At 42.9% G+C, this 25,295-nt stretch overlaps 1 protein-coding gene across 1 annotated transcript; it reads left to right on the forward strand.

Annotated features, from left to right (window-relative positions):
• The first annotated feature begins 2 nt into the window (after positions 1–2).
• On the forward strand, positions 3–23,805 carry CENPN (centromere protein N). The gene is made up of 11 exons (XM_023226848.3): positions 3–226; positions 4,861–5,041; positions 7,079–7,124; positions 10,212–10,271; positions 10,648–10,724; positions 12,978–13,154; positions 15,484–15,585; positions 17,623–17,686; positions 19,165–19,277; positions 22,653–22,779; positions 23,049–23,805. Exons 2-11 carry the CDS (start codon positions 4,871–4,873, stop codon positions 23,129–23,131), a joined length of 1,020 nt encoding a protein of 339 aa, XP_023082616.1. The 5' UTR covers positions 3–226; positions 4,861–4,870; the 3' UTR covers positions 23,132–23,805.
• The last annotated feature ends 1,490 nt before the right edge of the window (positions 23,806–25,295 follow it).

Below are 25,295 nucleotides of genomic sequence, written 5' to 3' on the forward strand. Positions count from 1 at the left end.
TGTAAGTCCACTACTGGTGCAAGGCTGTACACTTCTAAGAACAGCCGCGTGGGCGCTCGGCGACCTTCGCTTCAGTCGCTCCCCCGTGCAGTCCCCTGTGCCCAAGACTGTTGCTTGCGCTCCGCTGGGCGGGGCTTGGAGGCGGCGGGAACTGCAATTGGTGGCTTTGAAGGCGCGGCGGGCGGGAACAGCTACCGAAGAGAGACACTGAAGGAGATGTGGGCCGGTAAGAGAGCCCCGGGGGGCATTGGATCGGGCTCGGGAGGGTGTGGAGCCTTGAGGAAGCCAGATCCCAGGCCTCAGGGAGCGGCTTTTTCTTAATTGTCGCACGCTGTGAGGCTCAAGATTGGCGCTGGGGCTCGGGCTCGGGGCGGGGAACTACGATTCGGGCCGAGGTGAGGGGGCGATGACGGTGTGCCGCACGTGACGTCACCGCGCCCGCGGTGGGGCGGGTCGAGCCGTACGTAGGCACGCGACTGCGTCAGAGGCGGGCCGTGTGGCCATGTGACCAGGGGCTCCGCTCTCCGAGCGTGGGGTTGCTTCCTGGCCCAGGGTTGCTTTTCTGTCACGTCGGCTTCCGTTGTTTTTCGTCCGTGTAGCCTCTTGCGTTGCTCCTCGCGCTGCCTGTTGGAGCTCTGCAGAGGTGTGTGGCTACGGGAACGTTACTTAAAATGGATCTTTTTGATCATGCGTTCCACAGACCTTGAGTATCTCCGTATGCCAGGCACTAAAGCGCTAGGAAGTGCAAAGAAAGTTTAAAAAGGGGGCCGGGCGCGGTAGTTTACGCCTGTAATCCCAGCACTTTGAGAGGCCGAGGCGAGTGGATCACGAGGTCAGGAGTTCGAGACCAACCTGGCCAACATGGGGGAACCCCCGTCTCTACTAGAAATAGAAAAATTAGCCGGACATGGTATCAGGTGCCTGCAATCCTAGCTATTTGGGAAGCTGAGGCAGGAGAAGCGCGTGAACCCGGGAGGCGGAGGTTGCAGTGAGCTGAGATAGCGCCACTGCACTCCAGCCTGAGCGACAAAGCGAGACTCTGTCTCAAAAACGACAAAAAAAGTAAAGTTTAAAAATGGTCACAGGGGTAAACTTTACTAAAGGGATTTCCATCTTAATTGGTGAGATTGAGTGCGCTCTACCAAATTTCTTTAGACTGGCGTTCTGCAAACTTTACCCGGAATTAATCATCTGACGTACTTTTTAAAAGATGCTAAATCTCAAGCCCTCCTTGCGCCCTCCCCACAGTTTAATTTGATAGGGCCCAATAATCAATTTTAATAGCCTCGCCTCGCCTTTGTGTGTTTTGGTTTTTTGGTTTTTGTTTTTGTTTTTTTTTTTTTTTGAGACAAGTCTTGCTCTGTCGCCCATGCTGGAGGGCAGTGGCACGTTCTTGGCTCACTGCAACCTCCTCCTCCCGGATTCAAGCAGTTCTCCTGCCTCAGCCTCCCGAGTAGCTGGGACTACAGGTGTGCATCACTACATCCGGCTAATTTTTGTATTTCTAGTAGAGACGGAGTTTCACCATGTTGGCCTGGGTAGTCTCGAACGCTGACCTCAAGTGATGCATGGTGCCGGGCGCGCTCCTGGCCCCTCGCCCGTGTTCTTAATGGGAGAGGTGTTGATTTGATGTTTCACTGACTGTTGAATCCCAGTTCACCCAGGTTGTCTCCTCAGGCATTCATTCCACAAGTATTTATCAAGGACGCAGTAGACTATTCTTGGCTATAGTGACGCCTTTCCGGTCGAGGAGTATAACTGTGAATAAAAACATCGTCGTGCCCTGGAGCTCAATTTTAGAAACAAGAAAAGTTAAAAAGATAATTTCAGATAGTTCCGTAAAGACAATTAGCAGTGGATGGCCTGGCGCAGTGGCTCACGCCTGTACTCCCAGCACTTTGGGAGGCCGAGGCGGGAGGATCACTTGAGATTGGGAGTTCAAGACCAGCCTGACCAACATGGTGAAACCCCATCTTTACTAAAAATAGAAAAATTAGTTGGGTGTCATGGTGCACACCCGTAATCCCAGATACTCAGGAGGCGGAGGCAGGAGAATCATTTGAACCTGCGAGGCAGAGGCTGCAGTGAGCAGAAATCACGCCACTGCACTCCAGTGTGGGCTACCAAGCAAGACTGCATCTAAAAAAAAGGAAAAAAAAAATTAGCAGTGGAGAGTGGGGAAGTAACTTTTGGTTGGGTGGTCAGGATAAGTCTGAGGAGAAACCATCTAAGCTAACACCTGAATGACAAGAAGTTACTGGAGAGAACATGTGCGGGAAGACCCTTCTAGGCAGTCGTAACTGCAGGCACAATGGTCCTCCTCCAGAGAGATTATTTACCTAAGAGACTAGTGTAGCTGGAAGCTCAGAAAATCAAGGAGAGGGAAGCGGGGGCCATGCACCACGGGGCCTTGTAGACCATGGTGAAGGCTTTAGATGGGCCAGTAACTACACAAAGAAACAAATCCAACTCCTGTTTCGTGATCCTGATTCTGTTCCTACGGCCTTAATTCAGTTATTTTTCTCTTTCTAAACAATTCCTAATCCTTCCTCTTTGTCTTTGTTTTACTATCATTTTCAGTATATTTTTAAAATACAGTCAACTATCTATTTCTTTTCAGAAGTAGACAAGGATAATTTTTTCAGTTTTCAACAAATAAGTCACAGCCAGGACTCTTGTAGGAAGATACTTCTTTGTCCCTGGAATTGAAAGTTGTAAAGGAAACAGATAAGACTACAGGCTTGTGTCTTAAACACAGACACCCAAGGTCTGTGTGTGCCTTCCTAGAAGGTACACAGTTAAGGGACGTTAAAGTATGCAGGTGGTACCCTGCATTGTTTAAAAATCATGTTTGCAGACCACGCGTTGGCTGACACCTGTAATCCCAGCACTTTGGGAGGCCGAGGCGGGCAGATCACTTGAGGTCAGGAGTTTGAGACCAGCCTGGGCAACGTGGTGAAACCCCATCTCTACTAAAGACACAAAAATTAGCCAGGTGTGGTGGTGCAAGTCTGTAGTCCCAGCTACTTGGGAGGCTGAGACAGGAGAATCACTTGAACCAGGCGGGGGAGGTTGCAGTGAGCCAAGGTCGCACCACTGCACTCCAGCCTGGGTGACACAGTGAGACTCTGTCTCGAATGAAAAATATATAAATATCATGTTCGTTTGCTTTTTTGTTCTGTATTTGAAGAGAGAGAGAGATGCCTACTGGTGTCCCCAAATAAAGTAGCAGAGGTGAGATCAGCTGTCAACATTGGCTCACAACTTCTGCCCAGAGGAAAATAATAAAAGAGCTCAGAATCTTCCTTCCTTATTCCTTCAGCCGCTAGGTCATTCCTCTGGAGATTATACCCCTTGCCTATTGATGAGGGAGCCACACTGGATTTGGGGCTCAGGACCTTACAGACAGTTGAGGAATCTCACCTTCAGGCACGGGCAGGAGAAGTGAGGGAGGAAAGAGCTCTTTGTTCACAGGGAGTGCGTTAAAGGACTAAGAGACAGCAGTCCACTGCACCGCTAGCTCTTAGCATGTCCTGTGGACTCACAGATCCAACTGTTTATTCAGTATCTCCTTTGGACTCTCATCTTTATCTTAATATTAACAGATTGAGAACAGATTTCCAGAATTCCTGAGCTTTCTTCTGCCCCTGTCGCAGTCTTGACCATCTCAGCTAATAGTAACTTTGTCTTTTAGTTCCCTGGTAAAAACCTTGGTTTCATCTTTGGTTCTTTTCTTGATCTAACACCCCACATGTAATCCATCTAGAAACCCCGTGAGTTCCCTCTTAAAAGTGTATCCAGAATCTGACCTCTTCCCCTGCCTCACTAACCTCCAACCTCTGCCCTCGCCTCCTTACACTGTGTTCTCAGTGCAGTAGCCAGATTGATCCTGGCAGAAAAGCTAAACAAGAGCATGTCCTGCCTGTGCTCAGCACCTTGCAGAGTGAAAAAAGCAGTGATCCCTGCAGTGGCTTTCAGGGCCCTCCATGATCACTGACCTCACCTCCTTCTCTATGCCTCCTTCCTGTCTCTGCTGTCCCCTCACTGGAGGCCACCCTTCCCTGTTCCTTGAAGGCCCCAAGCAGGCTCTTGCCTCGGGACTTTTGCACATGCTGTTCCTTCTGCCTGGAAAGCTCTTCTACCACATGACTCCTTCTCCTGCAAGGATTGCCCCAAAGTCATACTCTCTATGAGGCCTACTTTCTGCAGCACTCCCACCCTCAACTCAGCCTGCCAAAATTATTCCATTTTCTCCAGCACTCCTCACTTTTAACATAGTTTGTGATTCCTCTGTTGTTTCTCTCTCCCCACTAGAATGGATGCACCATACTGGAACAGATGTTTGTCTTTTTGGCCAAAGATATATCTATCCCCAGTGCCTAGAAAAGTGCCTGGCATGCACAGGTCCTCGGTAAGGGGTTACATGAATCAGTGAATGAATGAATGATTTATATGTCATCGCCATCAAAACATCAAAATACTCTAGCCAGAAAAGGAGAGAGAGCACTAATTTTTAAACTCTGAAACATTTAAATATACATTAAGGAGAAAATAATTAAATGCTCATGCGAAAACACTGCAGAATAGCTGAAAAAGTGTAAACATTTAGGTGTTTGACCTACAAATCAAAATCCCAGCTAAATATGCTGATGGCCAGGCGCAGTGGCTCATGCCTATAATGTCAGCACTTTGGCAGGTTGAGGCAGGTGGATTGCTTAAGCCTAAGAGTTCAAGACCAACCTGGGCAATGTAGTGAGACCCTGTCTCTATTTTTCATACGTGTGTGTGTATGTGTAAATAAAAACAGACAAGTATTGTATTTGGTTAATACTTTGTTGTGCTGTTTTTGTTTTGTAAAAGCGCCAAAGAGATGGATGAGACTGTTGCTGAGTTCATCAAGAGGACCATCTTGAAAATCCCCATGAATGAACTGACAACAATCCTGAAGGCCTGGGATTTTTTGTCTGAGAATCAACTGCAGACTGTAAATTTCCGGCAGAGAAAGGAATCTGTAGTTCAGCACTTGATCCATCTGTGTGAGGTAACAGTGTCAAAAATGATGAATCTTGAACACAGTGATACCCCTTTGGGTTTTTCTTTCTTCTATTCCTTATCCCAAAAGAGATGTAAGGTAGCTGTTAAACTATTAGTGAAGTGATGAGGGCTATATACAGCTGCAGTGGAAATAAACCTAATTTTTAATTGACCTTTTCATCTTAAAAGAGTGCTTACAAATCAGTAAGATGGAAAAAGTAAATATCATAGGAGAAGAAAAAACAGTACAAATTAAAATAATGAGCAGTGTTTTTTGCATTTTTTTTTAAACCTATCAAATTATCAAGGATGAAAAGACAGCAACACCCAAATGTATTGGCAGAGTTGTAAGGAAAGAGACCCTGTCTTTCATGTGTATTTATCTACTTAATTGCTTATTGTTTTAAAATGTTTTCAGACTATCAGAAAAGTTGCAAATATAGTTCAAATAATTTTCTTATTCCAATATACCCATCCCTCCTTCACTTCTATTTATTTATTTGTTTATTTTTGAGACAGTCTTGCTCTGTCATCCAGGCCAGAGTGCAATGGCACAATCTCAGCTTACTACAACCTCTGCCTCCCAGGTTCTAGCGATTCTAGTACCTCAGTCTCCTGAGTAGCTGGGACTACAGGCACACACCACACTCGCTAATTTTTGTATTTTCGATAGAGATGAAGTTTTGCCATCTTGGTCAGGTTGGTGTCGAACTCCTGACCTCAGGTGATCCGCTCACCTTGGCCTCCCAAAGTGCTGGGATTACAGGTATGAGCCACCATGCTTGGCCTCCTTCGCTTTTAAATAAATATACTTTTTGACCAAGCATTTCTACTTACAGAAATTTATGATGAGAAAATAATAAAAAATAAGGAGGTATGTATAAATATTATAATTGATAAATATTTAGTTATATAAATCAAGATGCATTGTAGCATTGTTTTAAAAACAAAACACGTTCACATAAAGATGTGTGTACTAATATTCACAGCAACATTATTCATAAAAGCCACAAACTGGAAACAACCCAAATGTCCATCAGCAGGTAAACAGATGAACAGATTGTGATGTATCCATACAGTGGATATACTCAGCAATAAAAAGGAATGAAGTATTCATAGATGCTAACATATGGATGGATATGAAAATAATTGTGCTGAGTAAAAGCCAGACCAAAAAATGAGTACATACTTATGTTAACATTCATATAAACCTCTAGAAAATGTAAACAAATCTGTAATGACAGAAAGCAGATCAGCGTTTGCCTTAGGACTAAGGCTTGGGAGGTAGAGACATGGGAACCAAGAAGAGTGGAAGGAAGTGGGCGGTGATAAGAAAGGGACACAAGATTGGACTCAGTGGCTCCTGCCTGAAATCCCAGCACTTTGGAAGGCCAAGGCAGGCAGATCATTTGGGGTTAGGAGAGCAGCTGGCCAAGATGGAGAAACCCCTTATCTACTAAAGATACAAAAATTAGCTGGGCGTGGTGGCGCACACCTGTAATCCCAAATCCTCAGGAGGTTGAGGCAGGAGCATCACTTGAACCTGGGAGACAAGGTTGCAGTGAGCTAAGAGTGCACCTTTGTACTCCTGCCTGGGCAATAGAGCAAGACTCTGTCTCAAAAAAAAAAGAGAGACACGAGAAAATTTGGGAGGCAGTGCTGGTGCCTATCTTGACTGTGGTAATGGTTTTGTGTGTATATTCATAAATCAAAATGTATCAAATTGTATAAATATATTTAAAATATATTTTAAACAGTTTAATGGATGATAATTATACTTCAATAAAGTTAATTTTGTAAAAATCAAAAAGTTAACAGTGATGAATGAGGAATAAATTATGAGAGACAGTTGTGAATGCCTGGGCTAAGACATGAATCAGTAAGAATGTCCATTGGTTAACAGGAGAACAGATTGGAGACAGTTTGTCAGTAAAGTACTGAGAATGTACTAATAGTCTGTTCTAACCAATCCTAAAATGTGTTTTAAATGGGATAGAACCAAACCTGTCAACCACGGTTACTAAATATTTGTTTTCTCTTTTAGGAAAAGCGTGCAAGTCTCAATGACGCTGCCCTGTTAGACATCATTTGTAAGTTTTAGTGATTGGTATTTACACTTAACTGATCAGTTTCATCAGAGGCAATTTTGTCGCCCAGGCTGGAGTGCTTTAACGCCATCTCAGCTCACCGCGACCTCTGCCTCCTGGATTCAAGTGATCCTCCAACCTCAGCCTCCCAAGTAGCTGGGACTATAGGAGTGCACCACCATGTGTGGCTAACTTTTTGTATTTTTCGCCACGAGGTTTTCCCATGTTGCCCAGGCTGGTCTCCAGCTCCTGGGCTCAAGTGTTCCTCCTTCCTTAGCCTCCCAAAGTGCTGGGATTATAGGGGTGAACCGCTGTACTTGTCCCAGAAGCAATTTTGTATATAAGGCCTCACATCCTAGAGTTGAGGAGACCTTGTTTCAAATCCCAGTATGTCACTCAGCCGTATGTTCTTTGACAAGTTGCATCACCTTTCTGAGCCTCAGACTTCAAGCAGAGATAATAGTACAGTATCTACTTCACAAGATTCTTGTTAGGACTAAATGAGGTAGAGCCTGAGAAGCTGTTAGCATGGTAACTAGCGAAAGTAAATGTTAGGCTTTGTATTACTCAGGTTGCCAACTTACAACAGCTCAACTTAAAATTTTTCAACTAGTATGAAAGCAGCAGACATTCAACAGAAACCATACTTTGAGTTCACATATGACCATTCTTTTCTCACTTTCAATACAGTATTTAGTAAATTACATGAGGTATGCAACAGTTTATGATAGAAGACTCTTGGATGATTTTGCTCAACTATAGGCTATAAGTGCTCTGAGCACACATAAAGTAGGCTAGGCTAAGCTAAGCTTTATGAAGGTTAGGTGGATTATTTTCACCTCAAGGTGGATTTATCAGGCATAGCCCCATCATAAGTCAAGAAGCATCTGTATTATTACTATAGGATTTGAAAATAACTTTCTGAAAATTTGTTCTTATTACAGTGTAGCTTCTCACCTCTCCTCCCTTCCATTTCACTGATTTTTGTCTCGCTTTCCTGTCTATACTTTTTCAAGATGTCTATTTTTTTAATCAGAAGGCAGCATAATGTAGGGGCTGAGAACACAGGCCCTGGGGCCAGATTTCTTGGGTTCATTTCATGGCTCCATTACTGCCTCCCTGTGAGCCCTGTAGGAAGTTGGTTAACATCTCTGTGGCATACCAACATCTCTGGTATTATCATTTGACCCATCTGTGTAATAGTGATAATATTACATAAGGTTATGGTGAGAATTAAATAAGAGTACAAGTTAAATACTTAGAGCCTGGTATTAACTAACTGCAATCATTATGTATTAGCTGTTTTCTGTAAGTGTAACAGAAATTATCTTTATTAATACTTTGCTCCAACTCATGGCATGCTCCAATTCATGCTATTGCTGAATTTAGAGCATCTGCCTCTGATTTAGTTTATCTCATTTTCAGTGGTTGGATTCTCTCAGGCATAAAAGGTGGATCCACACCATTCCCATTTCTCATACATTCATTCAAAAATTCATTAAGCACCTGGCTGGACACAGTGGCTCACACCAGCACTATAGGAGACCAAGGCAGGTGGATCACCTGAGGTCAGAAGTTGGAGACCAGCCTGGCCACTATGGTGAAACCCCATCTCTACTAAAAATACAAAAAATTAGCCAGGCGTGGTGGCAGGTACCTGTAATCTGCTACTCAGGAGGCTGAGGCAGGAGAATCGCTTGAACCCAGGAGACAAGAGGTTGCAATGAGCGAAGATCGTACCACTGCACTCCAGCCTGGCGACACCAGGAGACTGTGTCTCAAAAAAAAAGAAAAAGAAAAGAAAACCTGGAAACCTGGTCTGAGGTCCAGAGACACAGACAGGTCAGTGCAGAGAGAGTTTTAAGCCAGAAGGATGAAGGGATATGGTTGAACTTGCTAACTTCCTAGATCCATTTCTACTCCAAGATACTCCAAGTTTGTAACTCCTGAGAGGTGTTTTCTGTCATATACTTAGTCATTCATTCATTCATCAAACATATACTGACGCCTGTTGTGGTGGTGTGGGACACTGGGAGGCTGAGGCAGGAGGATCACTTGAGCCGCGAATTCAAGTCTAGCCCAGTTAACGTAGTGAGACCCTGTCTCTTAGAAAAACAAAACAAATACTGAGTGCTTGCTTTATGCCACACAATTCAGACCCGGGACTACAACAGTGAACAGGTCCCTCATTTCCATCAGAGTCTAATTGGCAAGACAGGCAGTGTACAAATGACCATCTAAATAAATAATGTGGCCGGGCACAGTGGCTCATGCCTGTAATCCCAGCACGTTGGGAGGCCTTGGCGGGTGGATCACCTGAGGTCAGGAGTTTGAGACCAGCCTGGCCAACATGGTGAAACCCTGTCTGTACTGAAAATACAAAAAATTAGCCGGGCATTGTGGCAGGCGTGTGTCATCCCAGCTACTAGGGAGGCTGAAGCAGGAGAATCACTTAAACCTGGGAGGCGGAGGTTGCAGTGAGCTGAGATTGCACCATTGCACTCCAGCCTGGGCAACAAAGAGTGAAACTCTGTCTCAAAAAATAATAATAATAATAATAATACATACATACATACATATGTAATGTGTCATCAGGTAGTGATGAGTCCTCCGACAGGAACTGGGAACTAACGGAAAGCGTTTGGGGTAGGGTGATCAGGGTGGGGACTACTATGAGTAGAGAGCAGAATGAGGTGGGGAGTGGGGTGTGTAAGGAGCTAGGAAAAGAGGCTCCACGCAGAGGAACAGCTGGCTCAAATGTGGGTCCTGTGGGGCACAGCATTCCCTGTCATGCCAGATTAATGTGTATTCTGTGGGGAAGGCTTATGTAGAAATAGAATAAATGGGCTAACAGAATAAATACCAAAACTCAACTGTATCATCTAAGTCGGTTGAATTGAGTAATTATGATTTGCTTTATTTATATGAAGTAAATTTAATCCATATAAAGTTTATATTTTGAACACACATCTGTATAACCCAATTTATGAATTACTGTTTTCCCAAGTTTTATAGTATAGAAATATCTATAAGCATATTGGTTCAAAGTTCTATGATATGCTAGTAGTAAACCTTTCTTCCCTCTCTCAGATACACAATTTCATCAGCACCAGAAAGTTTGGGATGTTTTTCAGATGAGTAAAGGACCAGGTAATATTTTCTGTTTACAATTGTACATTTGTATTTGATAATTTGGCTTGGACTCAGGAGGCAGAGGTTACAGTGAGCTGAGATTGCACCACTGTACTCCAGCCTGGGTGACAGAGCGAGACTCCATATCAAAAAAAAAAAAAGAATAGCAGTATGTTCCTCATTTCTTTAAAAATGAGGTGATTATTTATTACTTACGGAAAATGAGAAACATATTTCTTGGTGCCATGTCAGAAGTAGTAGCAGCATTTGTTTGATTTGATCATTATTACTCAGGAATTATACAAAATGCTTAGTTTCATGGCACTTTACAAATGTATTTACTGAAGACATTGTAGCTCTCTTGATTTTTCTTTATTTTTTTTCACTTTGGCAGGTGAAGATGTTGACCTTTTTGATATGAAACAATTCAAAAATTCATTTAAGAAAATTCTTCAGAGAGCATTAAAAAATGTAAGAATAAAATTCATCTTTTACATAAAATTCAATGTCATAACATCTGTGCACTGAAAATTTGCTACTATCTTAGTTTTTTTTTTATTTGTAAGAAATTCAGTTAGTAACAGTTCATACTGTTCTACTCCATATCAAAAACACACTGTAAATATTATAAAAACTTCCCTTTCCTCTCTCCTGTCCATTCAGGGCCTGAGGCTGCTTTTTCCAGAGGAGCTCAGTCCAACAGAGCTCTCTACAGTGATGGAAATGCTCTGTATTGGCATTGTTCAGTTCAGCCACATGTAGCTGCTGAGCACTTGAGGCTAGTGTGACTGAGCAGCTGAAATTTTAATCTTTTTTTTTTTCTTGAGACAGAGACTCTGTTGCCCAGGCTGAAGTACAGTGGCGAGATCTCGGCTCACTGCAGCTGCCTCCTGGGTACAAGCAATTATTCTGCCTCAGCCTCTCGAGTAGCGGGGACTACAGGTGTGAACCACCACACCTAGCTAATTTTTGTATTTTTAGTAGTGATGAAGTTTCTCCATGTTGGCCAGGCTGGTCTTGAACTTCTAACCTCAGGTGATCTGCCTGCCTCAGCCTCCCAAAGTGCTGGGATTACAGGCGTGAGCCACTGCACCCAGCCTGAATTTTTAATCTTATTTAACTTTAATGATTTTACATTAAATAGCCACATGTAGCCAGTAGTTCCAGTAATGGGTCAGTGCAGACCTGAAGCACCGTTGATTTTACAGATGTTTTTGCTTTTGTAATGTGAAACAAAGAAGCTGTTCAGAATAAGACAATCTTCCATTCAAGCCAGTAGAGGCCCACTGAGCACGTGACTGGGGCCAAGCTCTGTGCTGCTCACTCAGGAAAGTCAGACGGCTCTACGCCACCATACCCTGGACTGGGGAAACTTACTTGTCTCCTGCACTGAGGGAATTTGGAAAAGCTGCTAAAGAATGGGCGGAATTTGCTAATGCCACTGTAACAACCCGCTTTTCCCAGAACAAGATCTCAGAGGGAGGAAACAGAGACTTCAGCAAGCCGAGTGCATCTCACTCAAGTCCCTGCTTCCTAGGCTCAAAGCTTTAAAGGGGAACTGATAATCCAGGCTATTAAATTCCAGACCAATTGGCAACCATATTTAAAAGTTTGGAAAGGCCTGAATTTTATTCATGAAACGAATACAAGGTAGTACTTCCTTTGGTCTCGCCATATAACATTCCTTTAGAGGAGTTTTTAGTTTCTGAGCTAAATGCATAAGAGCATTAGGAACAGTATATTTTCAAGCCCATTATGACATAGAAATCTTTTTTTTTTTTTTGAGACACGGTCCCACTCTTGCCCAGGCTAGAATGCACTGACATGATCTCGGCTCACTATAGCCAAGACCTCCCAGGCTCAAGCCATCCTCCCACCTCAGCCTCTTGAGTAGCTGGGACTATTGGCACATGCCACTGTGCCTGCCTGTTTTTTTGTTTTGTTTTGTTTTTTGGTAGATACTGAGTTTCACTGTGTTGCCCAGGTTGGTCTCAAACTCCTGGGCTCAAGTGATCCTCCCACCTCAGCCTCCCAAAGTGCTAGGATTACGGCTTGAGCCACAACACCCAGCCTAATTACATAGAAATCTTACTGTTAAACTTTAGAGTGTGTGCTAGGTCTGGGTTAGATGCTAAGAAGTCTTCCTTATAAAACAAGTATCTCATTTGTAAGGCTGCCTTACCTTATAAACTCACAGATGGAAGAACAGTTTTCAGGACAAGTCCAAGAAATTATTGAAAAAGCAATCACCTCTACAGAAAAACTTTAAAAAAAAAATTAGCCAGGCATGATGGCACGTACCTGTGGTCTCAGCTACTAGGGAGGCAAGATGGGATCGCTTGAGCCCAGGAAGTCAAGGCTATGACTTGAGCCCAGTGAGCAAGCTACAATCATGCCACAGCACTCCAGCCTGAGCAACAGAGCAAGACCTACTCTCGGAAAAAAAGAAAAAGAAATGAAAGGATGTTTTTAAAAAATCACAAAATGTTTTCCCAAACATTCCCAAAATACTCATGAAAAGCAGAAAAGACTGCCAGGCCTCAGCCTGCATACACGAGTATAGGGACATCATTGTTCACCCCTAAAAAGACTGCCAGGCCTCAACCCGCATACACAAGCATAGGCACATCATTGTTCACCCCTAAAAAGCACCTGGAGTTGATGCCACATTGAAATTTTAATTAGAAAATTAAGCCTTTTTTTTTTTTTTTTTTTTTAAATAAGGTGACAGTCAGCTTCAGAGAAACTGAGGAGAATGCAATCTGGATTCGAATCGCCTGGGGAACTCAGTACACAAAGCCAAACCAGTACAAACCTACCTATGTGGTATACTACCCCCAGACTCCGTACGCCTTCAAGTCCTCCTCCACGCTGAGGCGCAATACACCGCTTCTGGGTCAGGTATGGAACAAATTATTACAAGTTATAATATTTTATTATCGTATCTCAAAGGTCTACATAGATTTTAATTGCTCAATAAGTATTTGATAGAGAATACCAGGCCAGGTGCAGTGGCATGTACTTGTGGTCCCAGCTACTTGGGAGGCTGAAGTGGGAGGATTGCTTGTGCCCACGAGTCCGAGGCTGCCATGAGCTGTGATCACAACACAAAGCAACACCCTACCTCTAAAAAAAAAAAAGATACAGAAAACCACATGTAATTCTTGTTCTCCTAAAATAAGAAACAAAGAGTGTTGTTATCTGCAGATGGGAACATGGCATAAGATATTAGATTGGAGCTGTACTTTATTGTTTTTTGATCTAGAAATAATGCATGCTTAATATAAAAAAATGCAACCGATACAGAAGTCTCTAAAGATAAAAAGTCTTCAAAGCTTCATACCCCTTTTCCCTATTCCATTCGTTCAAAATAACTACTGTCAAAGTTTGCTATTGCCTTTGACAAGATAGTTCTTATAAAAGTGAGGGTAGGCCAGGCATGGTGCTCACGTCTGTAATCCCAGCACTTTGGGAGGCCGAGGCCAGTGGATCACCTGAGGTCAGGAGTTTGAGACCAGTCTGGCCAACATGGCGAAACCCCGTCTCTACTAAAAATACAAAAAAAGTAGCCAGGCATGGTGGCAGGCGCCTGTAATCCCAGTTACTTCGGAGGCTGAGGCAGGAGAATTGCTTGAACCCGGGAGGCGGAGGTTACATTGAGCCCAGATCGCGCCATTGCCCTCCAGCCTGGGCAATGAGAAAGAAACTCCGTCTCAAAAAAAAAAACAAAAAGTAACATAACATTTCCACATTGTTACAAATGAACATACCACATTACTTTTTCATAATTGTATAATTTGCTTATTAATGAACATTATTTTCCTTTGTAACCATTTCTCCCACATTCCATACACAAAGAGACTGCTTCCACATAAGATGTAGCCTCTGTTCAGAGCCTGCTTCTCTTTATGGTTCTGCCTTTACTATCACAGGCTTCCTAGCATCTTTCCCCAAAGTTAGTTCTCCCTAAATTGGCCTGGCACTTGCTGCTGCCACTATTAGCATTCACAACCACAGTGGCACCTTCAATTGGTTCCAGAGCTGCTACGTCAGCTGGTTGTAGGGGAGCAGCTCTGCCATCCTGGCTGCATCATGTCCTGTCACTCCACAGCAGAGCTGGGTGGAGGTGAGGTGTGGAGTACCAGAGACTCCGTTGTTGTGACCAGGCGAGCCCTAGGGTCCCTGTGACTACTTGCTTGTCATTTAAGTTTTTTGGTGGTTTATTGAAAAGGCAAAGACTGCTACTCACTTCTATTTCCTTAAAATACTTCTTTACATTTGGGGTCTTCTCCTCCGTGATACATAGTGGTCTTTCATCCACTTACAGCCAGGTGAGTACACCTTGCCACAGGTAGTTTAAACATTACCCCAAAGGCTAATGTTCTTTTTTTTTTTTTTTTCCTGAGATGGAGTCTCACTCTATCACCCAGGCTTGGGTGTAGTGGGGCGATCTTGGCTCACTGCACCTTCCTCCCTGCAGGTTCAAGTGATTCTCCTGCCTCAGCTTCCCAAGTAGCTGGGACTACAGGCACTCACCACTATGCCTGGCTAATTTACTTTTCTATTTTTAGTGGAGACTGGGTTTCACCATGTTGCCCAGGCTGGTCTCAAACTCCTGACCTCAAGTGATCCACCTGCCTCGGCCTGCCAAAGTGCTGGGATTACAGGCATGAGCCACCGCGTGGCCTAATATTCATTTCTATTGTGTATCTTAAGGCATACTTGTCTGTATTCTCTAGATCTGGGTAAACATCTTATCCTATCATAGTAATTCTGTTTCAGTCTTCTTTTCCCCTAATGACAGGAAACTCTTACAAGCTATATTCAGTATACACTTTTTTCTTCAGTATTTGTCCTAAAGCATACATATCTGCATTTTTGTATGGCAATATCATTATAGTATTAGATGACTGGTATTTAAAAACAGTAATATTTTGAGTATTTATTGTTTATTCCTAAATCTGAACTTGATTTATTAGTAATTTCTAACTTTAAACAGGATCACTTTTCTAAAAAAATGATACAAAAGACTGCATTTATCAGAATCTTAATGGTATTAACCACTTTGTTTTTGAAGCTCAGTAACAGGCTATCAGATTTTTCTCTAGACTTCTTTTTACATTTATGGGGAAACTATTCACTAATTGCTGCTCTTACATTTTACTTCAACAAATATTACAAACACAGAGACGGTAATCCTAATAATAGTCTTGCAAATTTTCATTTCAAGGCGCTGACAATTGCTAGCAAACACCATCAGATTGTGAAAATGGACCTGAGAAGTCGGTATCTGGACTCTCTTAAGGCTATTGTTTTTAAACAGTATAATCAGGTGAGCCAATCAGTGACTCTCTTTAAAGGTAAATCTTTGTTTTCTCTTTCACATGGGAGTTAGAAGCTACTGGGAAAAGTAGCTACTGAGAAAATCTACCTCCAACAAGAGCAGATCACTTTAGATATTACTGAAATGAAGAAAGCTTGCAATTAATGAACATGAAAGGAAAATAAAAATTCCTCACAGCCATCTTTTTATAATTGTATTGTGTTTTATACCAGTCATTAGTCATTGGAGTCTATGTTGTAGATCTCAGCTTCCAAATCAGCTAATCACACTAGAATTTGTTTTCTCTTTAGAGTAACTTCACATTGTCTTTTGAAGCTAAATATATTATTCTATCAAACAACAGAAAAGAAGAATTAACTTTTTGTCCCATCAGTCAAGTAGGTTATACAGGCACTGGAATTAAAGGGAAAAGCAGTGGTTTTTTAAGTCCCAAAGTTCATGTGTTAAAATTATTTGAATGTAATGTTCCCTTCTAATGACAAATACAGATCTGTCCTTACAGATGCAGGGGTGTTTTTTCAAACTATGCATGGCAAATGTCTGCATATGTGTTGACACTCCTGTGAGTGCATTGTTAATGCTCTGTGTATATCTTTGAGCCACTAGAGATGTTATACTTCTGTATTTTCATCTGTTCTAAGCAGAAAGAAGTGATGGCTCTGTGCAAGCAGTCCCTCCTTAAGGAAAAATTAACATTAAGAACTTACACCATGAGGCCAGCCACAGTGGTTCACGCCTATAATCCCAGCACTTTAGGAGGCCAAGGTGGGACGAATGCTTGAGCCCAGGAGTTCGAGACGAGCCTGGGCAACATAGGGAGACCCCATCTCTACAAAATAAAAGATAAATAATATATATATTTTTTAAAGTTAGATCATGATTTTCTTCTCTGGCCATCCTCTCCTACCTACTACCCTCTCACCAAATTGATATAAACTGTTCTGCTATAATATGACAGTAGCGGCCAGGCACAGTGGCTCATGCCTGTAACCCTAGTTCTTTGGGAGGCTAAGAAGGGCAAATCCCTTGAGCCCAGGAGTTTAAGACCAGCTTGGGCAATATGGCAAAACCCCGTCTCTACAAAAAATACAATAGCCAGGCATGCCAGGCGCAGTGGCTCATGCCTGTAATCCCAGTACTCTGGGAGGCCGAGGTGGGTGGATCACGAGGTCAGGAGATCGAGACCATCCTCGCTAACACAGCGAAACCCCATCTCTACTAAAAATACAAAAAAATTAGCAGGGTATGGTGGTAGGCACCTGTAGTCCCACCTACTTGGGAGGCTGAGGCAGGAGTATGACGTGAACCCGGGAGGCAGAGCTTACAGTGAGCGGCGATCGCGCCTCTGCCCTCCAGCCTGGGCAACAGAGTGAGACTCTGTCTCAAAAAAAAAAAACTAGCCAGGCATGGTGCCACGTGCCTTTAGTCCCAGCTACCTGGGAGGCTGAGTTAAGAGGATCTCCAAAACCCAGGGAGACTGAGGCTGCTTCGAACCATGATCATGCCACTCACTCCAGCCTGAGCAACAGACTGAGATATTGCCTCAAACAAAAAAAAAAAAACAAAGACAGTGGCATTCTTAGGAAAATCCACGTTGTCAAGCACTAAACTATAAAAACAATGGATTCAGTGGGTGAAGGTAGGAGAAGGAGTTCAAGAAATTCAGACTTACAGTAGGAAAGTTATTTTTCCAAAAGCAATCTCAGTAAGTTTTTTAGGGTTATGAAGGTTCAGCACTGACGACGCTGAAATACCACAGTGCAAATGCTTCCATAGATTCCCTGGGCTTTGCACTTCCCAGATCCGTTTCTATGATAAAGCACAGAGCTCCTCAAACAGAACGGTCGAGTTGCAGGCTCAGCAGCCTCCTTGTCAGTGTCCTGCTCAATTCAGCCAGGATATGGCCTTGGACCTTTCCGTTGGAAAAAAATAAGTGTTTGGCATACTTTAATATACTAAAAAAAATTAATATGTGTACATCAAGATGTCAAAATTAGTAAAATACTCACTTTTTTTTTTCCCTAGACCTTTGAAACTCACAACTCTACAACACCTCTACAGGAAAGAAGCCTTGGACTGGATATAAATAGTATGTGTGTGTTAATATAAAACTGAATTTTGGAAACGCATCATTCCCTTATAGATTTCTTTCACTTGGTAAAACGTGTATACTAGGATCCTAATTCACAACTTTCATTGTTTTCAGAAAAACTGAAAATGAAATATCTGTTGCAGGAGGAAAGCTAATCTACCATAGGTCTCCTTTAGGATTTACTAGGATAACAATAAACAACAAAACAATAATGACAAAAACAAAAATTAGCTAACAGTTGTTGAGCATTTCTTGTGTGCCAGGCACCACACTAAGATGTTTATATGTAGCCTTTCCTTAATCCTCACAGTAGTCCCATGAATAAGCACTATTCATCAGGAAACTGGGTTTCAGGGAGGTATGCTAACTCTCTAGGCAAAGTCACACAGCTAACGAGTGGCAAAACCAGGAGTGAAATCCGGGTATGTCTGGATCTGGAGCCCATGCTTTTACTGCACTGGATAAACTTCTAGAACAATCAGAATCATGACTGTATTGCTACTCGCAGATGTCTGAAGTCGCTCACCAGAAAACCCAAGGGAACAGAGTACACAACTACTAAACTACATTTACAAAAGTGGTGGGGTAAAATATAAATTCATAAAAAAATGAAAACTTTCCTATCTCTTAGTAGAGATTTGGCAATGAAATGTGCCACTGTTATAAACTAAACACTTCTATGATTTTCCAGTGTCATAGGAACTGCTGTTGATCTCATTTTAGGTAAAGAAAGCAGGATATAAAATTGTGTGTCTCTTCAATTCCAGTTTTAAAAATATATAGGTGAGGCTAGGAACAATGGTATGCATCTGTGGTCCTGGCTACTTGGGAGACTAAGGCGGGAAGATCACTGGAGCCCAAGAGATCCAGTCCAGACGGGGCAACATAGTGAGACCCTGTCTCTTTATGGTTGTTTTTTGTTTGTTTGTTTGTTTGTTTGTTTTTAAGACAGAGTCTCACTGTGTTGCCTAAGCTGAAATGCAGTGGTGTGATCTTGGCTCACTGCAACCTCTGCTTCCCAGGTTCAAGCAATTCTCCTGCCTCAGCCTCCCAACTAGCTAGGATTACAGGTGCCTGCCACCACAACTGGCTAATTTTTGTATTTTTAGTAAAGATGGGATTTCACCATGTTGGCCAGGCTGGTCTCGAACTCCTGACCTCAAGTGATCCTCCCACCTCGGCCTCCCAAAGTGCTGGGATTATAGGCATAAGCCACAGTGCCCGGCCAAGACCCCATCTCTTAAAAAAAAATACATATATAGGCTGGGTGCCGTGGATATATAGGTAGATATATGTATATCTACTAGATATGTGTATATATATACACACAAGAAATTATTACAGCCAAGAGAAGCAGCAGTAAATATTATTTTAAAATTATACAAACAATTTGAAAGGTTAGGAGTGAAAGGAGAATAATTTAAGGATGAAATATATTCCTAATGGCTGTTTTATTTGAAATCTTCCACCTATAGTGGATTCAAGGATCATACATGAAAACAAAGTAGAAAAAGAGAGAGTCCAACGAATAACTCAAGAAACATTTGGAGATTATTCTCAACCACAACTAGAATTTGCGCAATATAAGGTAAGACGTCGTAATAAATATTAACTACAAGATATCAACATTTTTTAAAAAGAACAAAAACCTTAAGTAGAAGACAAATCTAAAAAACTGTTCCTTTTTCATTTGTCACTTAAATTTCATGTAATTAATTTATGAATTAAATAAACCTCTTTATTGTATTTATAAGTTCCTGTGTTAGCAAAGGAGACTTTTAGAAATTATGAATTTGGGCCAGGTGCAGTGGCTCACACTTGTAATCCCAGCACTTTGGGAGGCCAAGGCAGGCAGATCACCTGAGGTCAGGAGTTCGAGACCAGCCTGGCCAATATGGTAAAACCCCGTCTCTACTAAAAATACAAAAAATATCTGGATGTGGTGGCACACACCTGTAATCCCAGGTACTCAGGAGGCTGAGGCAGGAGAATCACTTGAACCCAGGAGGTGGAGGTTGCAGTGAGCCAAGATCACGCCATTGCACTCCAGCCTGGGCGACAGAGCGAGACTCCATCTCAAAAAAGAAAAAAAGAAAGAAATTACGAATTTGGCTTTTCATTTCATCTTACCTATTAATGCAGTTATGCATAACTGGGAGTAATCTGTATATTTGAGGCGGAAAAAATGTAGATTATACCATTCTAGCCCATCCACAACCTAGGACAGTATTTGGCACGTAATAGGCACTCATAAATACTTGCTGAATAAAAGAAAGAATAGGTAAGTCATTACATATTCCAGCCGGCATCACATGGAGAAAAGCCAGTAACCTAGGCAGTACCATAAATGTGACTTGTTGCAGAAGTGTGCCTTCCAGACATGTGCTGCTGCCCACCAGGAAGGCCAGGGCAGGGGCTACAGGTGTTTGATGCAAACCCACTGGCACCACTAGGAGAACTTGAGGCTTATATTGTGATCACTCTAATTTCGGTCCATGCTCATACTCAAAACACCTTACTGCCCGCAACCTTCCAATAAATCTTTTTCTCTTTAGCCTTTCTATAGCTACAGGCCACACTTTAAATCTGCCATTGATCTGCTCACTTAGGCCCAAAGCCTGTTTGATATGATTTAGTTTTAGTGGGAAAAATGGATTGACACCTTTCCAGTTGGGTCCCTTAATGGCAGGCTTTACACTAGTTCCTTTAAACAGGCGATAAACTACAACAGTGGTTCTCGAAGCGTAGTCCCTGGATTAGTAGTATCAGCATCACTTGGGAAGGGGGAGGAAATGCCAATTCTTGACCCTACCCTAGTCCTACTGGACTGGGGGAGGTGGGAGCCTGCATTCTGCTTTCACGAGCCCTCCAGCTGAGTCTGCACACGCAAGCATGAGAGCCACACATCTAACATGCAGAAAATGTGCTTTCTAAACTTCCCTTTATACACATCTCAGAGTGGCACTATTCTGTATGTCAAGGTACACGTTTATTCATAGCTTCTACTAATTTTTTCCTACCTTTTATATTTTGAAAAATGTCAAATCTGGCCAGGCGCGGTGGCTCATGCCTGTAATTTCAGCACTTTGGGAGGCTGAGGTGGGCAGATCACCTGAGGCCAGGAGTTCAAGACCAGTCTGGCCAATATGGTGAAACTCCATCTCTACTAAAAACACAAAAAGTAGCCAGGCATGGTGGCACACACCTGTAGTCCCAGCTACTCAGGAGGCAGAGGCAAGAGAATAGCTTGAACCCAGGAGGCGGAGGTTGCAGTAAGCCGAGATAACACCACTGTACTCCAGCCTGGACAGAGCAAGACTCCATCTCAACAAAAAGGGTCAAATCTTCAGAAAACTTGCAAGAATATTCCAATGAACATCCATTTTTCTTGGCTTCAGTTCACCAGTTGTTAACAGTTTGGTGCATTTACTTGAACCATTTGAGTTAGTCGCAGACATTACTCATCCACCACATAGTTTGCTATATTGCCTCTGAAATGTAATGATCACTTTAAAAAAAAAACTGAAATTTAGAATTTCATGGATATTTGATGATATCAGATTATATGGTAATGGTATTGGGGTTCACTTCTTTTTTTTTTGGAGACGGAGTCTCGCTCTGTCACCCAGGCTGGAGTGCAGTGGCACGATCTTGGCTGACTGCAACCTCTGCCTCCCAGGTTCAAGCAATTCTCCTGCCTCAGCCTCCCGAATAGCTGGGATTACAGGTGCCCGTCACCACACCCAGCTCATTTTTTTCTGTGTATTTTTAGTAGAGACGGGGTTTCACCATGTTGGCCAGGCTGGTCTCAAACTCCTAGCCTCAGGTGATCCGCCTGCCTCGGCTTCCCAAGGTGCTGGGATTACAGGATTGAGCCACTGCGCTCAGCCACAAGTTGATAATTATTTTACCTGGGTGATGTGCACATGGGGCTAATACCACGCTCCTTACTTTTGTATATGTTTAAAATATCCCATAATTAGAAGTTAAAAAGAAATCTCAGCTAGGCACAGTGGCTCACACCTATAATCCCAGCACTTTGGGAGGCGGAGGCAGGCGGATCCCTTGAACCCAGGAGATTGAGACCAGCCTGGGCAACATAACAAAACCCTGTCTCTACAAAAATTCAAAAATACAAGGCGTGGTGGCATGTGGCTGTAGTCCCAGTTACTTGTGCTGAGGCAGGAGAATGGCTTGAGCCAGGGAGGTCGAGGCTGCAGTAAGCCATGTTTGTACCACTCCAACTTGGGCAACAAAATGAGACTCTCAAAAAAGAAAGAAAGAAAGAAATCTCTGTGTGTCTCCAAAAAAATGTGGTATTTTTACATTGAAGTTACAGATTGCAAAAGACAGCATTAATTTTCCATTAAGAATGCAAACTGTAAAGGGCACCTGAGGGTGGAACTGACAGTCAGCATCTCCCATGTGGCAGGCACTGTGCATGCTGGCATCTTGCCTTGAATGTTGTTTGATATACCAGTTGCCCTCTACGTTTTGTTTTGTTTTGTTTTTTCTAAGATGGAGTTTCACTCTGTCGCCCAGGCTGGAGTGCAGTGGCACCATCTACGGCTCACTGCAGCCTCCAACTCCTAGGTTCAAGCGATTCTCATGCCTCAGCCTCCGAGTAGCTGGAATTATAGGCACCCGCCACCATGCCTGGCTAATTTTTGTATTTTTAGTAGAGACGGGGTTTCACGATGTTGGCCAGGTTGGTATCAAACTCCTGACCTCAGGTGATCCGCCCACCTCGGCCTCCCAAAGTGCTGAGATTACAAGCATGAGCCACCATGCCTGACCTGCCCTCTGTGTTTGCAGTTAGCAGATTAAATGGTTCCCACCCCTGTTAAATCCTTTATTTCTTCATGACAAGAATTAATGAAATGTTATTCTGTTTTCATTATATTTTAGCATTCGTATTTGTACAATACGTTTAATAGTCATTTATAAATATGTTCGTTGACAGCTTGAAACGAAATTCAAAAGTGATTTAAATGGGAGCATCTTGGCTGAGAGGGAAGAACCCCTCCGATGCCTAATAAAGTTCTCTAGCCCACATCTTCTGGAAGCATTGAAATCCTTAGCACCAGCCGGTGAGTGGTCAGCTTACTCTGTAAGCTAGAAAAATTAACAACATGCCTTCATTCCGTCCTTAGAATCTGCTGATTACTTCGGAGCTCTCCCATCACCCCAGTCTGTTAGCCCATCATGCTTTCTCTTACATATTCTGCTTCTGTACTTAATGGGGAAGAGGGGCATCTATGATCCACCCTCTAATCTCAGCCATTTTTAAACTAACTCAAATCCATCCTCCTGTGATGACTTTTAATTTTATTTTTTCCTTTTTTGTTGTTAATTTCAGGTATTGCAGATGCACCACTTTCTCCACTGCTCACTTGCATACCCAACAAGAGAAAGAACTATTTTAAAATTAGAGATAAATAAGACGTGCGTGGTTTCATAAGCACAGCTCCTCCTTCTTGATACTGCACATGCACTTCAGTTCATGGCTAGCTGTATAGCTTCTGTCTGTAAACTTGTATTTTCAAGAATCCGTGGTATTGAATTTTTAGAAATGCTCACATAATTGTTGGGAGTGATTCATTCCTCCGCGATATGCCTCCTCTCTCCGATATCCTGCTAACTGTAGCTGCTGTGGCATCTGAGATGACAGGACATATATATATATATGGCCCCACACTTGACCTTGAGTGCCTGAATGCTCTGAAATCAAGCATATGGCACAGCGCTTGAGACTTTTGGGTTTGTGTCCTTTCTTCTGTGGCTGTCTCTTCTTAATTCTGGAGAGGTCTGGTTCCACTGGCTAGTTTCCAGGGATTGATTCTTAAGCACCGGATCACAGGAAGAAGCAACAAGAAACTATACTCAACTCAAAAGTTTTTAGGAGAATCATGAAATTGGTCCATTCAAAGGATAGAGTTGAGTCCACTGTGTTATTGTTGCAAGAGGTTGCATATTTAGTGAGTCCGTTATATAAAATAATGTTCTTATTGTAAATATACTTTTCATAATCTATTTTACCATGTATGTAACATTCAAACTGACAAATATTATACTGACTTATGAATAAAGGTGTCAAAAAACTGGCACATCAGTTACTTTTGATGAAAGTCCTTCAGTGATCGTCACTAAATACCCTATCTTTTTAAAAAATTTTTCCTATTGATTTATTTAGACAGGGTCTCACTCTGTCACCCAAGCTGGAGTGCAGTGGCATGATCACAGCTCACTGCAGCCTTGACCTCCCAGGCTCAAGTGATCCTCCCACCTCAGCCTCCCAGATAGCTGGGATTACAGACATGCTCCATCATGCTCAGCTAATTTTTTAGTTGTTGCTTTGTTTTTTGAGACAGAGTCCCCTTCTGTCGCCCAGGCTGGAGTGCAATGGCACAGTCTTGGCTTCCTGCAACCTCTGCCTCCTGGATTCAAGCAATTCTCCTGCCTCAGCCTCCGAGTAGCTAAGACCACAGGCCTGCACCACCATGCCCAGCTAATTTTTGTATTTTTAGTAGAGATGGTTTCTCCATGTTGCCCAGGCTGGTCTTGAACTCCTGGGCCCAAGCAATCTGCCCATTTTCGCCTCCCAAAATGCTGGGATTATAGGAGTGTATTAGTCTGTTCTCGTGCTGCTAATAAAGATACCTAAGACTGGGTAATTTGCAAAGGAAAGAGGCTTAACTGATTCACATTCCCACAAGGCCAAGGAGTCCTCACAATCATGGTGGAAGGCAAATGAGAAGCAAAGTCATGTCTTACATGGCAGCAGGCAAGAGAGCTTGTGCAGGGAAACTCCCATTTATAAAACTATCAGAGCTCATGAAACTTATTCACTACCATGAAAATAGTATGGGGGAAATCGCTCCCATGACTCCAGTATCTCCACCTGGCCCTGCCCTTAACACATGGCAGTTATTACAATTCAAAGTGAGACTTGTGTGGAGACACAGCCAAACCATATCACAGCCGTGAGCCACCATGCCCGTCAGCATGTCTTTTTTAAACATTTTAAAATCTATTCTTTATCTTGTTTCAGAGAGGATTTGGAGTTACAAAAACACATTAGACTGGGCATGGTGGCTCACATTTGTAATCGCAGCACTTCCCAAGGTTTCTCCTAGTATACTCTCACACTTCTGATACCAGATATGGCAGTGGGGGGGTAATTCCCCCACACATTAAGCTAGTATGAAACATGATATACAAAATGACATCACTCTGAGTCGGGTGTAGTGGCTCATGCCTGTAATCCTAGCACTTTGGGAAGCCGAGGTGGGCAGATCACCCGAGGTCAGGAGTTCGAGACCAGCCTGACCAACATGGTGAAGGTGAACCCCGACTCTACTAAAAGTACAAAAATTAGCCGGGCGTGGTGGTGTGCACCTGTAATTCCAGCTACTCAGGAGGCTGAGGCAGGAGAATTGCTTGAACCCGGGAGGCAGAGGTTGCAGTGAGCCAAGACTGCACCACTGCACTCCAGCCTAGGCGACAGAGTGAGACTCCATCTCAAAAAAAATTAATTAAATAAAATAAAATAAATGACATCACTCTGGTTCAGAGCTCTAAAATGGAGGGAGGAAGCCATTCTAAG

The sequence above is a fragment of the Piliocolobus tephrosceles genome, chromosome 17, assembly GCF_002776525.5.
Source record: "Piliocolobus tephrosceles isolate RC106 chromosome 17, ASM277652v3, whole genome shotgun sequence".
NCBI lineage: Eukaryota > Metazoa > Chordata > Mammalia > Primates > Cercopithecidae > Piliocolobus > Piliocolobus tephrosceles.